The following is a 15,195-nucleotide window of genomic DNA, read 5'->3' on the forward strand; positions in this document are numbered from 1 at the left end:
CTGGGGGCTTTTGAGTCTGTCCGTCTTTATGGGAGTAGTAGAAAGCCCCATTTTTCACTCATGAATTGGCTGGGGCCTTCAAACTACTGACCTTATGATGGTTAGCACTCCACGGCTCGGGCTCCAAGAGAAGCAGTAAATGCTCAGAACAATGACTTCAACCCTCTTCCAGTGACAGATAAGAAACCTTCATCAAAACAAACAGGAAAACCAAACTCACTGTCCTCAGTGGATGTCAACCCAGAGTGCCCTCCACAGGGCAGAGGAGCAAGAGCACTGCCGGGATCCGAATGGAGCAGATGGCCTCTTCTTCGTCCACTGGGCTCAAACTGGGCTGCTGGGCTCAAACCACGGATCTTTCGGTTCAGAATTGAATACCTTAATCACAGCGTCACCAGTGCTCTGAGAAGATCAGAGCCGTAAACGACAACATGATGGAGAGCATAAAGAATGTGGTCAAGGACACAGACCCTGACTCGGCTCCAGATGGACCCCTGCCTTCCCCAGCGGCTCGTCATTACTGCACCATGAGATCTGCTTTCTGGACCATCACGTGAACCCATCGCCACGCTCCACATTAGACCACACAGTCGGGAGACGTGCATCACAGGTGCCCCACTCAATTAACGGCTACGCGTTGGAATCAGCTCGATGCAGTGAGCTTGGCTCGGCTATGGTCTTAATTAGGGTTCTCTAATACACATAACAAAACATTTGCCAGCTTAACACTTGACAATCGGTGAGATTGATGTTTATGGTGCACAAATCTCACCAAGGTTTGCCAGTTATTCCACCACCATTAACAGAAAAAAGTGTCCCAAGCAACGCCTCCCCTTACACAGCGGTTCTCAACCTGTGGGTCGCGACCCCTTTGGGGGGTCAAACGACCTTTCACAGGGATCGCCCTATGATAGCAAAATGACAGTTATGAAGTAGCAACGAAAATAATTTTATGGTTGGGGGTCACCACAACATGAGGAACTCGGCATTAGGAAGGTTGAGAACCACTGCTTTATAAGGAATCCTGATGGTGCTCTCGGATAAGCATTGGACTGCTAAACATGAGGTTGGCAGTTTAAGCCAGGCTCTCCTTGGGAGAAAGAGGAGGTCGTATGCTCCTGGAAGGATTTACACAACCTCAGAAATCCTATCTACAGGGCTTGCTATGAGGCACTCAGTGGCAGTGGGTGTGAATGGCTTCGCTTTGTTCTTGATGAAATGAAGGGCGGAGTCTAGGTCAGTGGTTCTCAAAGTGTGGTCCCTGGACCACCAGCATGACCTGGAATGTGTTAGGCCGAAATTCTGGAAGGGGTGCCCAGTGGTCTGTGTTAACCACCCTCCTTGGGGGCCTGATACACGCCTTGAGTTTGAGAAGCACTGCTTCTAAGGTTCCCAAGTGTGGTTGGAAGGACGCTGGTCTGCAGCTGCTCAGCAGCCGAAGACGTTTAAGAGAAACGCAGTGGATGCCCCCCCGAGAAGACGCTTGAGACACAGTAAGGCTTTGAGAAGGAAGAGCCCTGTTTGGCTCGGGTTAACCCTGGGGTTTCTCAAACTTATCAGGGCTACAGGACCCTTTTCCGATGTAACAGCCATGAACATCTGGTGGTGTTGAGAAATGTTGGTCTGGGAGCTCCCGCCCACTGCTGACTTTGTCGGCTGAAGGGCTGAGGTACACCGATAGGACGCCCACACTTCCTAGATGTCTATGCTGTCCCTCTTTGAGCTGAGTTCCAAGACAGTAATTGAGCAACTCTTTAATATGAATGACAGGCTTGTTAGCTTACTGTTAAGGTATGGACCTCCTTGGTCAGGTTTCTGCTGTCATCCCCAAGGGGGAGTCCTAGTCTTAACATTGCACTTTCACGACCCATGGGACTTTTAGGACCCAGCTACACTCCACCCCCATTCTGGGGGTTAGTGGGAAGCTCCTATCCCATTTTTAGTGCCTGCAGCGATCTGGTGAGGTCCCGGCCCACCACCATTATCAGTACCAGAGACCTCATTGTGATGTGTCCCACTAAGGGCATCAACATCCACATGCCCTTGGGAGAAAAAAAAGTTGGTTTCTCGTGTCATTCAAAATACCTTCCATTACACATGGTTTCAAAAACGATCCAAAGCAGACAGCACTTCTGTCTTGAAAGGAATATCATCATTACCTACTCTGCCCCACTTAGGCCAGAACCACAGGTACTTATGTGAGCAGCGTGTCACACCGTCCAGCGAGGATGCACACAGGCTGACAGGCTGCGGCGAGGGGGCCGAGCCAGAAGCGGACCCTGGTCCCGAACAGAAACGCCAAAGCCACCACGCACACTGCGGCGCTGACATGGCATTACCTTCGAGACAGAGCTCTCGGAAAGAGCCACCGAGCAGAACTTTGGACAATGTCACCCAGCCTCTGCTCTCCCCTCCCCTCCAAAACCTCTTTAGTTAAGTTGGCCTGAGAGTTGAATCAACGTCACAATGACAGTTAGCATACTCAAAACCAAACCAAACTCACTGCTACTGACTTACAGCGACCCTACAGGGCAAGGCAGAATAGCCCCGTGAGTTTCCGAGACGAAAGATCCGCCTTTCTACCTCAGAGCAGCTGGTGGTTTCACACTGCTGACCTTGCAGTTAGCAGCCCAACTCGTAACCACTACGCCACCAGGGCTCCCTTTGGCAGGCACCGAGGACGCAGTGCAAGCGGCACGTGACTGTGCATCTGGCATCTGGTAGGACAGTACAAGACATCGCTATTACCGAGGCAAACTCCGTGTTTGATGTGTTTGTCCAAAGGCGAGGCCCGCCCGAGCTCTCGCCACCCCACCAGCTGGAAAGAAGATGAGTCAAGTCCCGGCTGCAGAACGCCAGGCTCCTGCCCGACCTCCCAATTTGGATGGTGGGTCACCTCTAGGAGCTGCGGCCACTAGGCTGCTAGAGCCACGTCCCAGGACTTCGAACACCTCACCTAAGCCCAAGTGAGGGTGGGTTTCTGAAGAGAGGCCCCTGCCCTCCTCTTCTCTCCCGGGCGTTTCGCCTCTTGCCCTGTCCGTCCCAGCAGTCTTCCAAAGAGGCATGCGAAATGTGCCCGGACGGCCCAGGAGTTCACTTGAGACGCCAAGTGGGTAGAGGGCACCCAGGCGTGTAACACCCTGTGTCAGATTCAGTCCACAGCGGCTGCTTGTCATCCATATTTAATTTTGTTACTGTTAATTTTTAACTAGGTTTGCTATCCAGGGCCATTAGAGGTCCCCAGGAGCGGAGAGCCCAGCGAAGCGAGAAGCACTTTGTGGCAGAAGGAATGGGGCTTCCAGTTGGGGTCTCCCACTTTCCCATCCTGTCACCGGGGTCTGGCCTTCCCCACTGGCAGCACACAACCTGAATAAAACATGATCCCATTTGGAGTGGATTTTTGGGGTTTTTTTTAGCCCGCGTCACAACCGGTTTTCTTCAAGAAAAAGTGAACTTTTTCTTTTCCTGAGCTATAAGCCGATAGCCAAGTTTCTTTGCAGCGAGACTTCACTTGCTTTCCGGAGGCGTCTGGGTGCCTGGGCCTGCATGTGCAAGGTGGCCAGGAGTCCTGGGACGGCCAGCCCTCACTCTGTACACATGGCCCCTGGCTGCTGCTCTCAGCTGCTTCAACAAAACAAGCTCAGGGCTCTCTAGTGAGTAGGTGTCCCTGGTTCCAAAATACTTCCTCCACCTAGAGGGAGGGCCGCAGACCCCGGGGGCTCTTGACAAGGGGTGGGGGCGATGGTAAATGATCTTAACAATTCTTACTCGATGCTGAGTATTTGACTCTACCGCAAAGTAACTTGTCAGGTGGGAGTTATTCCAATTCAGAGATGTGGAAACTGAGGCTCCGTGAGGTGACAAAGCTGGTCTATACCCTCCAAGTGAGCAACCCACACTGGAAATCAAACACAGAGCAGTGGAGTCGACGGACTCACAGCAACCCCGGGGACGGAGTAGAACTGCCCCGCAGGGTTTTGAAGCTGCAATCTTCCAGGAGGATCCCAGGGGGCGCAGTGGGATAAACATTGGGCTGTTAACAGCAAGGCTGGGGTTCAAAGCCAGCAGCTTGGTGGGATTGGAGACGATGCTCTCTGCTCCTCCAGAAAAGCTAAGAGCCTCGGAAACCCTAAGGAGCAGTCCTGCTCTGTCCTACAGAGTCACTATGAGTTGGCATTGCCTCATGGCAGTGGGTCTGAACTGCTGACCGTTAGTTAAGAGCCACCAGGGCTCCACAGAGCTAGCGACTTGCCTTTAAAATCCATTGGCTCAGCTTCAAAACATTGAGCCCCAGTTGCGTGCCATGCACTCTGCCACTCAAAGAGTGGCGTGCGCACAGACACACACACACACACACACACAACCCTACACCCCCCAGCCAGCCAGCACGTCCAAGTGAGAGGACGAGGCCTGGGAACTGAGGCTCAGCCTAAGGACAACTCGGAAAGGGCTTGACAAGTCTAGGAAGCACAGGGGCCCATCTGGGGGCCAGGCTGCTCACCCGTCAGGAGGAAGAGTTCTGGGAGTGCCCCCTCACGGCTCTGTGTGATGCCTCTACACCAGGAGACCACTCCCAGTGGGGCTTCAGGAGCACCTGCTCTGACCAACGATTCCCAGCAGCTCTGGGTGAGTGACTTTGGATCACATGAAAGGATCCAAAATCCTCCCAAAGACATGTTGCAGTTCTAACCCCAGACCCCGCTCTTTCTGTTTTTCACCAGTTACAGGAGACGACCCCAGTAGGATCTTGAGCGGTGTTTCATCAAAGGAGAGGGCCGCAAAAGAGAGTCACACACGAGAAAGATGTCCTGTGAAGACCCACCTGTAAGCAAAGGGACATCGAGAAGTTGCCAGAAGTGGAAAGAGACAGGGAAAAAAAATCTTCCCCCTAGAACCCAACATAGGATTTCCTGTCGGTGCCTTGGATTTGAACTTCCAGTCTCCAGAACTGGGAGGAGAAGAACTTGCTATGTTTTAAAGGCCCTGCTTTGTGGCGGTTGGTGACGGCATCCCAGGGAATTGAAGACGGCTTCGGAAGTGCCAGTGGCCACATGTGCTTATTTCCCGGCTGGAGGGGACACTCCCTTGTCCTACAAAGACCAACAGCAGAAGCGGTAAAGGGACAGAAGGGTGAATAGGATAGAGGATTTGATTGGCACTCAAAGGACACAGACCACGAAGGGAAAAATCTCCCGAAAGGCACGGAGTGTAAAACTATGGCCGAGGAATGAGGCTGAGCAGAATCCTGGCGGAGCTGTGGGCAGAGTGCAGGGAGGGCTGGTGGGCCGGCCGGCCGGGGGTCTTCCTCTTCTCGTTTCTCAGACAGGAAAGCAAGATAAGGCAGCAGTGAGGAAAGAGACCTGGATGTCAGTGGATGCCCACTCGAGAAGTTTCCCGTTGGGGAAGGGCTTTCTTCAGGCGGATGCGTGGGAAGGGGATCCCGTGGGGAACCGTGTAGGATCACTCAATTTGCAAAGTAAGCATGAGCTTGCTCGCACTTATTATGAATCTGTAGTGAACAACTCCCCTTTTTGATTTCCCACATCAAAGATGTGCTTCTAAGTATGGCTGTCTCTCTCCCGCCCACCTCCATGACTCCTTTCTACAGGATCAAAGCCTCCTTTCACCTGTAAAATCCAGGCAGGGTTGAAGTACCTAAGAAGCCAGGCGAGGAAGGGCTTTCTTGGGCTCATTTATTGATCCCTAGCCAACGGTCCTGATGTTGTGCATCACATCCAGAATGTAGTGAGGCCCATGCGACACGGTTGGTTACAGGAGTGACTCCTAGTCGGGAGTCAGTGCTGGCAGCTTCGGCACAAGCCGGGTGCAGGGCAGGTGCCGTGGGAGACTTGGTGGCACTCACACTGATTCCCCCACCATCTGTCTCATTCACTTGTCCCAGAAACCCCAGGGGTATGAACTATCACAGCTTGGCAGAAGTGACTTGGTTCTGCGCTCTCTACGGCATGCTGAAAATTCACATTTTTTTAAAGGCCCATGGGAAATGCTAACCCCCCCCCCCCTTTAACTAATATTTACTCTCTATGTGACAGGCACTAAGTCAGCAGTTCTCAACCTGTGGGTCGAGACCCCTTTGGGGGTTGCCCGATTCAGTGAGGAAGTAACAACGAAAATAATTTCATGGTTGGGGTCACCACAACATGAGAAACTGTATCCAAGGGTGGCGGCATGAGGCAGGTCGAGAACCACTGCCCTCAGTGTTTTGCAGGCGGGATTAGGGAACCCATTACAAACGCCCAACTGGAAGGCCAGCGTGGTTAAAGAACTTGCTCAAAGCAAGTAGCTAGCAAAGCCAGAGTCCAGAGCTTGAACTTTCAACTTTGCTCCGAGAAGACCCAGGACTCAGAAAGGAAAACCAGCGCTACAAAGCTCATCTGAGGGGGTGCAGTGAACGAACACAGGCCAGGTGGATATACAGGGCAGTGCGGGGAAAATCGCCTGGCGCAATGTTTCTTAACGAGGAGGCAAGGTGGGAACCACCTGGGCATACTCGGTCCGACGGGTCTGGGCCCTGGGAGAGCTCAAGCAGACAGTCCGGATGAATGAAAAACCTAACAGATCAGGGAGCCAGAAGGCTGGCTCATTTGGGAGCCAGAACATTCTCAAAATGGCGCCTCCTCACAGTTTGACCTTCACAGAGCTTCCGGTTTAGAGTGAAGGGCCAGTGTCTGGAAACAGTTTAAAGTCTTGGGCTGAACAGCCCCCAGACAAGCTCTGCAGTTCTTCATAGGGTGGTCTTCCAACAGACAGGCCCCGGCTCCGGAGGAAGGCACTGTACCTTAGGGGGAATCCAGGCCCTCAGACGTGGAGGTCAAGGTGAAGACTTGATCCAACTCCATTCCGGCGAAGAGTGACCCTTTAGAACAGGGTAGAACTGCCCAGGGCCATTTCCGAGACGACTCTTTGTGGGAGTAGAAAGCCTCCTGACCCATTGCGTAACCACTGTCACCAAGACTTTTGGGATCTGGGATTGACAGAACAGGTGGCCAGAATCCTCCAACTCTTTCCTGAAACCTTCTTTATTTTTGGCAGGTTGGCCAGCCTGGCCAGGTGTACAGGGCCTCGGCGGTGGTTTTGTTTGCAGGCTTCCTTATAGAACCGAGCCCCATTATAACACCGGCTACTGCCTGACACACGAGCAGGAGGCACAAAATACGACACGAGAGGGGTTTCCTTCATGTGCGTGCCAAGTGAACCTGGGCAGGAGGCTGCCCCTACAGGAGATGTCCAAGGGATGGCCTGCTCACCTGAGGATGCTCCCTCCTTAAACACACGCTGGGCCAAACCCAAACCTTTTGCGTGTTCTTCTTGGCCGATCTCAACAGGGGATGGCTCACTGACGCAAGAGGGAGAAGCCGGCCAGTGGCATTCCTCATGAAGGCGCTGGCTGTGAAGACCCAAGTCTTCACTCGGTACCACCTCTGCGGCGTTAATTGGTACGCTAGGGTGGGGAAGGGGCAGCAGTGCAGTTTAAAGCAACCCACACCCGTTTCCTAGGTCCCTCTGGTTCCTCCTGGTCACGTTTCTCATGGTCCTTTTCTGTGTTTATTATTTTAGGTTTAACCTTAAAAAAAAAAAAAATGTTCCCAGGGTGTCACCAGGGACGTCCCCAGGGGCATGTCTCGCTCCCGGGAAGGCCTGGCTGGGATGTGATCTCCTTTTGCTTCCTGTCTGCTGGGTGATGTACAGATGGTAGGGGGTGGTAGGTAACAACCCTAAACTGGAGAGCAGCCCTGCCCGCATTCCGTAGGGACTGCAGGCCCTCCGGGTTTCCGCTGAGCAGGGAGGGAACCAGGGCTCCCAAGCTCCCTCAGCCCTACTTACCTGCAAGGGTGTCTGGGCCAACGGTGTGGAGGCTAAGTGGTGGAGTGCTTTCAGAGGGTGTCAAGACTAGCGCGTTGTATTGACTTTCCTCTCGCTCAGCAACACGACTGATAGCAAAAACGAACTTGGCCTTAAACGAGCCGAGATGTGTGCGTACAAGGTGCGGGGGCAGCTGAAGGCGCTGTTCTGGGGCCTCCCGAAAGCAATGGGAAAGCCCTTCCTCTCCCCTTCACAGTGACACACTGAATAGACTCCATCCACTTCAAATACCAGCGACCGGGGAAGGAAATAGGACGCTCACGGCTAACAAGGTTCATGGTCTTGTTAGAAGTCAGGCTGTTGGCCGCACCAAATTGCTCTTTCATCTCTAAAGGTACCCGGCCAGTTCTTGCGGCTGGTGGCCTTACTGTATTGGGCAGTAAGCTGGTCAAAGTGGGGTGTGATGGCAAGTTAGCATCTTTCATTTGGGGAGGGGAGGCCATCAGACAAGAGACTGAGTCTGGGATTTTACCTCAGTGCCCCCCCACCCACCATTCAATGACACGGTCTGTCTCCTGACCCCTCCTTCACTGGGATGCTAACAGGTGGCGCATAGAAAGCGCCTCCCTCCATTTGTTTCACCTAGCCAGCTGACGTGCCCTCCCGGGAGTCGTGGCCTACAGATGCTGGAAGGACAAACTCCCAGCTTGCAGCTGAGGGGAAGGAGGAGGAGCTTGAGAAGACACCAGCGGCAGCTCTGGTGCCACCGCACCCCGGAATGCTCTGAGTTATTCTCCAGTGTGAAATAAACTCAGCCGTGTCACCTGCCCAAGTCTCAGTGAGGGCACACCTTCGTTCCAACATCACATCACCATGAAAACAAAACGCTGCAGTCTATTCGAAATCGGTTTCAATCGCATGACATTTTTTATTGAAATCTCTCAAAATGTTGCCAAGAAATTGGGTTGTTGTTTTTTTTGTCTTTTGTTTTGTAAAAGAGGTGGGGGACAATGGCTAACAGGCACATTCAACAGGGGAGCTCCCTCTGCTGGTCTGCAGTAGGTTGGTATGTTACAAACACATTCCCAGAGACAAATCTAATTTGCTGGAGAAGTGGACAAAAGACAGGTGTGTTGGGCTTTGCCTCAGGAGAGAAACACTAGAAGAAAAAAAAAAAAATCCATGTCTCAAAACAGGGCACAACATTGCTAAGGAAAGCAACATTATTTAGAAGTTTCTCCAACAACATAAGATTCCAGAAACTAAGGGAGATGGCGCCTTTTTGGCCTTCCCACTCTGCTCGACCTCCCATTAGTAAAATTCTCTCAGGCCCTTTCGGTGAAGGTAAGTCCTGTTTCCCTTGCTTTTGCCTCCAGGCCTCTTCTGAGGGGCTTCCCATCTAGTTAGAGAAGAAAGATCCAAAGAGCCACTGGAATGCAGTCTTTCCGACATTTCGTTAAAGAACACGACGTTGGTTAGGCCGACCCGCACCTACTCAGGTAGAATCAATCACTTCTGACCTTGGATAATACTTTCCATCTTCTTAGGTCTGTCTCCTCATCTGCAAAGTGGGTCAGACCAGCTGACAGGAGAAACCTCCACCAGTTCATTCTATGATTTTCACACTGGACACACAGATTTAAAGGGCTACATTTTCTCTCGAGTCTTTAGAGAACCCAAGATTGCGCAGGGACTATTCCAAAGGAGAAGTGAGGTTGAGCACATGAATCTCACTGAGATCAGATTAGGTCCACCAAGTCCGGGGCAGGTGTGGCAACGCCAAGGGGATTCCATGATGGGAAAACCGCAAGATTAAGACAGAACTCACGGAGGATGATGCCAACGCAGGCAATGCGTCTCGTGCACTCAGATGGTTGAGTTAGCCTAATCTTGGCATTTTCTCCCCACCTGTGCTCAGTGGAAAGGCTCTGATTTCAGAGATGTTGTAAGCCGGTCTCCCTCCGCATTCCCAGAACTGTGCCTGAGTTCAACCATTACATGAACAACCAAAGGCTAATTACCCAGATGTCATGTCCCAAAGCCACAGTTCCCAGACCTTCCTGACCATTGCCAACTCTTGATCATGCAGGGAAACAGTGACAGGCTTTGTTGCTGATTAACCAAAGCCATGGAGAGTCAAAAGACTATGCAAGCGTGGCATTTTTTCATGGTATTCATTACAATTTCCCTTAGTTGCCAACTGACCTGTATTATACAGGTAGTATAAGTCCCCGACAGAAGACACATTCGAGTTGAGAAGGATCACAGTTCTAATGATATGCTTTTGTTTGTTGGTATGTTTTTTGGGTAGGGCGTCTTACTAATATGTGGCAGTGCACACTTTGCTCATGTTATTCACAGATGTTCACTCTTATGGTTCACTCTGACACACTAACAGATTTATCAAGACACTGATAATGAAAGGCATTAGTGAAAAACATGCATTAATAATGGAGGGGTGGCGGGGAAAGAGATGTTTGATTTAATGGCAGAAGGAACCCTGTAAGTCAGGGGCCAGTGGCCTCCGCTTCACAACTGGGTCGTGTAAGCAGAAAAGCAGTATTGAAGGGACACATCATTCCCAGAAAAGAGGGGTGGGGTGGATGATAAAACGGATACAGACCCTTCCTGTTACTCCAGTCCTCTCCGTAGTTACCTCTAGCACAGTGTAGACCTATGGATACCTGGCAGACAATTTCTAGATTACTTTTCCATGCCTACCCGCCTCCCTCCTCTGCTACCTGACCCTGCAGGGTCACCAAGCAATGACATGGACAAAAGGGGAGGACCAGGAGCAAAAGGCACAACTAATCCCGCTGAGGAATCCAGGGTCGTGAGAGCTCCTTTCATTGTTACTATTTTTTCTGTGTGAAGCATGCTCAGCACTACCACCAGCTGTTCTCTTCACAAAGGTGTCCCTCTCCACTCCCTGCCCCCCAGTCCTTCTGGGGACTCCGACGGGGAAGCCAGGGGCCCGGCACCGGCACTCTGCTGAGAGCGGAAGGCCGTCTGGCCACCATGAGGAGGACCCAGTGGCTTCTGCAAACTCTCACGAGTGTAGGTAGGTATGCGTGTGTGTGATTGTGTACAACATGCAAGAGTTTTACGTCAGAAGGAAGCATTTTCTGGGAAGCTGTTTATTTTCTTCAGTCTTATCATCAACACAAAGCAGTACAGAGAAGAAAGCCCACCTGTTTAGCCCAACAAGTGATTAGAAAAGTAGGCTTTCTCACTGAGCAGCAGTGTGACCCATGCAGTCCAACTAAAGGAAACCTGTATTCTGCCTCCGGGGGCGTTTCTCATCGCTCTTTGCAGCACAAAGAAGGCGTGCTTAATCCCCACGTCGAACCCTGACTGCTACTTACACAAGCAGCTGCGCTGGGAGAAGCCGTTTCTTCGAGGGGAGAGAAAGCATTAGCAGATGGACAGCCATCTTCGTGGAGTGACCAGGAGTTTGTTTGTCAGCCTTGGGCTATTCTTACCTAAGACAGCAAGTCCGCTAGCGCCATGATCTCTACCTTGACCTGTAATTACATTCTAGACCTCCTTCCTGCCCTTTCCTAAAAATAGGGCCGCCTCCCTTAATCTTCCCCCGTAACACGTGTAAAGCATTATCTAAGACTTCTTCCTGGGTGCTCCAAACTCCCCCCACCTTGGGGTCCCTAGATGCTCAGAGAACATGAGAGAAGACACCTTTCAACACACAGAAACGCACACAGACACACGCGACTCTAGCTACCAGGGCCCGGCTCCCCTGCAGCCCCTTCCACGCCTCCACTCGGGTGACACCCGCCTTCCAGCTAGCCGAGCTGGGGAGGGAACCTCGCCCAGTCCCTCCTGTGTGATATGAGGGTGAGATCATTAAGGGAGAGGTGTCGTCTGGGGCAAACATCAGGCAGTGGTGACGTCATTGCTGTCAGATGGTCCTCGTAAGTCCCGGAGGAGCATCAGCTGGGTTGAGGGGGATCATTAATCTCCCGAAGGTGGATCTGTTAGCTGGACAGGTGTTAGTTGTATGGTGCGCTCTGGGGAACCAGGTCTGAGAAGGCTGGTGGAGGGGTGAGTGCAGTGGTGGCCGATGGGTATAAATTACCTGGGCATGCAGTGAAGCGGGGTAGGTGAAAGCAGCAGGAGGTAGAGCAGGCGCTAACTCCGCTGGGTACAGAGGGTACGGGGCCCACACGTCAGGGCTACTGGGGTAAAGTGCAGGTACTGTGAGCTCATCTGCAAGAAAAGAATACGGGAGAGTTAGAGGTTACCAGACCGCCGCTTCAAGTCCGAAAACAAGACCCCAGTAACCCCAAGCCCCAATCAATCCCAGACGTCAAACCACGCCCCTTCTTTTAATAACCTGATGGATGTGGTTCCCAAACTCTAAGTAAGTGGGGGTGGGGGGTGGGGGGGTGGACAGTACCTACAACCAGCACCTTCTGCTGCCTGTCTGGCCGCAGGGCCCTCTGCCCAGGTTCTAGCTCGGATACTCTGTGATGTCTTTGTAACCATCCCAGGGGACGGGACCTGAAACAGTGGGGTGCTCCTGCCCCCACCAACCAAGGTGACCCCATCCCGCAACTCCCCGCACCCGCCTCCAAGGAGCTGGCAGGAGAAACGCCACGAGGGGAACTCATTGGGGAGAAAAAGGGCTGGCAGGACCCTGGCAGACCGAAGACCTCCAAGACCGTTCAGTTCCTCAGCATGACTATCGCTGATGAGGACATGGTGACCACAAGCGTTTTCCATGGACCTCTCAGAAGCACAGGGCTGAACGCTGTACCCAGCAGGCGTTTTGGATCCTGCACCCACAGACAGTAGAAGGGAGGCAGCTCGGCTGTAGCAAACTGATTAAAGCTAAGCTCCATCAAGCTGCGCAGAACAATGTCGACACCGACAATAGTTTCCGGGTGGAAGCAAAGGGCGTCAGGTTGCCGACTGCCCGGCCCTCAATGTCCCTCCCGAGGCTCCGGCTCCACGGAGGCCCAGCCCCAGCCCCAGCCCGTTTGCCGGGTAGAAGGGTAAGTGCCTGGGCCGAGACTGTGATCAGGAAGCGATCTGGTAAAGGGAGCAGCTTCTCGGCAAAGGCAAACGGAACAGCAGTCAAGGACTATGAGTTTGGATCCGGTGAGGTAGCAACCTCGGCGTGTGCTTTTATCACCTGTCAAATCCGACTCCAGCTAGGGTAGGGAAGCCACCCACGGACGCCGGCAAAGGACACTCCCTAAACCTGGGAGGGATGCTGTGGCTCCGAAGTGGTCTAAGCACACAGAGCCACGGGCCTTGGGTTGTGTCAGGCCTTCCCTGCCACCCAGGACACCATCCCGAGCCTGCTCGACACCCCAACGCTTCCGACTCCCCCAAAGCCGTGTCTGGCCTGGGATTTCCATGAGGGGAGCCGGACAGACGCAGTGAAGTGCGTTGTTGGGTATGGAAAGGGGGTGCCCCAGGAAGGAGCTGAGACTGTGGGCACCCGTGGCGGCCGTGGGCAAGGCTTTTCACAGCCTGCTGGCACAGCGAGATGCAACAGACGACCATCCACAGAGAAGGAAGGTCGTCCACATCCTAGAAACTGCCTGAAGGCACCATGGCTGACTGTCCCTGGCCGCCCCGCCCCAAGGCAGTTACAGTTCCCACCTCAGGCCCTGGTGGTGGGATCCCAACTGCTTGCGCACCTAGGTTAAAGCGAAGAGCCGAATCATGAAGTTCTTTTTAAAATGACCAGCTCCGTGCTACTACTTCCGTTTCCAGGGTGTGGGCGTTGGCGGCTGCAGGCTCAGGAAGGCCCTCGCAGCGAGGTCCAGAGAACACGTAGCAGGTGCCTCTGCGTCCCCCGTCATGAGACCGCAATTCCCACCGGAGAGGCTCTTGTGGGAGCCCGGCCAGTGGGAACGGACTGGGGGCAGAACCCATGCTTCAGATGTTAAACAAACAACACTTTTCTCAGGCTTGGCATGCTATTATTGTTGTTGTTGTTATTTTTGTTACCGCGCTATTTTAAGACATTTTAAGTCAAAAGAGTCCCAAGCCCCTGCATACATGTTTAACTCGTGTTTGCTATGGCAGCGGGAGACTAGGAACACCCTCAAAGGGGATGTGGGTGGTTGGTGGCCTCCTGGGGCCTGTGATCAATGGTCACTCACCGCATCCTCCTGACCCACAGGAACTAGCTAACCGAAGGACCTTTGACCTAGTAACAGGTGTTTTCCTTTAGAAGGGCTTAAAAATGAAACGAATACAGTGTGTGTGTTCTTTAATACATGGGGATTTCTGATCTTAAAAAGATACATCACAATGTGGAGTGCTGAGCAGGGGACCCAAAGTCCATCTGTAGGCAACTGGATATCCCCTTACGTAAGGGTTGCAGGGAGGAGACAAGCCAGTCAGGGTACAGAGTAGCAATGATGAAACATACAACTTTCCTCTAGTTCTTTAATGCTTCCCCCGCCCCCCACTATCATGATCCCAATTCTACCTTACAAATCTGGCTAGACCAGAGCATGCACACTGGTACAGACAAGAAGATGCACAGGGAATCCAGGACGATAAACCCTTCAGGATCAATAATGAGAGTAGCAATACAATGAGCGGAAGGGGAAGAAAGGTGGGGGAGATAGGGGAAACCGATCACAAGGATCTATGCCTAACCCCCTCCCTGGGGGACAGACAACAGAAAAGTAGATGAAGGGAGATGTCGAATAGTGCAAAACATAAAAAAAATAATTATTTATCAATTATCAAGGGTTCATGAGGGAGGGGGGGCAGGGAAAAATGAGCAGCTGATACCAAGGGCTCAAGTAGAAAGCAAATGTTTGAGAATGATGAGGGCAATTATGTACAAATGTGCTTGACACAATGGATGTATGGATTGTGATGAGTTGTACGAGCCTCCAATGAAATGATTTAATTACAAAAAAAAAGATACATCACAGAGATGAGGCTGACCAATAAGGTTTAGGATTCCTGGTCATTTCCATACTTCCCACTGGGTTTATGATGATGTGTAGAGTCAATTCGCTGGTTTATACCGGCCTAAGGCCTAGCCCCGCTGAACTGGGTACTCTGGGCCCCCACAGCGAATGCACATCGGTATAGTCAGCAGTCAGGCGAAGGGCTTAATGGAAATTCTGGTGAACTCCTTCCACCAGTCCCTTGATGCTACTGGTTACTCCTTAACCGCCCCTTTCTGGAGGCATCTGCAGGAATGCTAAGTCTCAAGAGACGCACAGTTATGTATCACACTTGTTCTGGCTACATGCTATCTTCTGCTGCACCTTCTGAGCCCCACAGGACACATCTGAATGAGGCTTTTCTTAGCACGAGAAGATGCAGTCTCAGAAGTGCTCTCAGTGATCCGTGGACAACAACAACGGGCGACAA

At 52.2% G+C, this 15,195-nt stretch overlaps 1 protein-coding gene across 7 annotated transcripts in view; it reads right to left on the bottom strand.

The window, feature by feature from the left end:
* RBPMS (RNA binding protein, mRNA processing factor) overlaps window positions 1–15,195 on the bottom strand; it is a 189,924-nt gene that overhangs the window by 16,813 nt on the left and 157,916 nt on the right. For 2 of the 7 annotated variants that reach the window (XM_045286873.1, XM_045286871.1), the window contains exons 6-7: window positions 11,918–12,048; window positions 8,729–8,983 (exon numbers count right to left, since the gene is read on the bottom strand). The exons of 2 other annotated variants lie outside the window; for them this stretch is intronic. In XM_045286873.1, coding sequence (XP_045142808.1) covers window positions 8,852–8,983; window positions 11,918–12,048 — 263 coding nt within the window. In that variant the 3' untranslated portion in view covers window positions 8,729–8,851. 3 more of the 7 variants (XM_045286874.1, XM_045286875.1, XM_045286876.1) reach the window with 2 other exon arrangements.

Source organism: Echinops telfairi, unplaced genomic scaffold (genome assembly GCF_000313985.2).
Source record: "Echinops telfairi isolate 266 unplaced genomic scaffold, ASM31398v2 ScPeMD7_9;HRSCAF=40, whole genome shotgun sequence".
NCBI classification, from domain to species: Eukaryota; Metazoa; Chordata; class Mammalia; order Afrosoricida; family Tenrecidae; genus Echinops; species Echinops telfairi.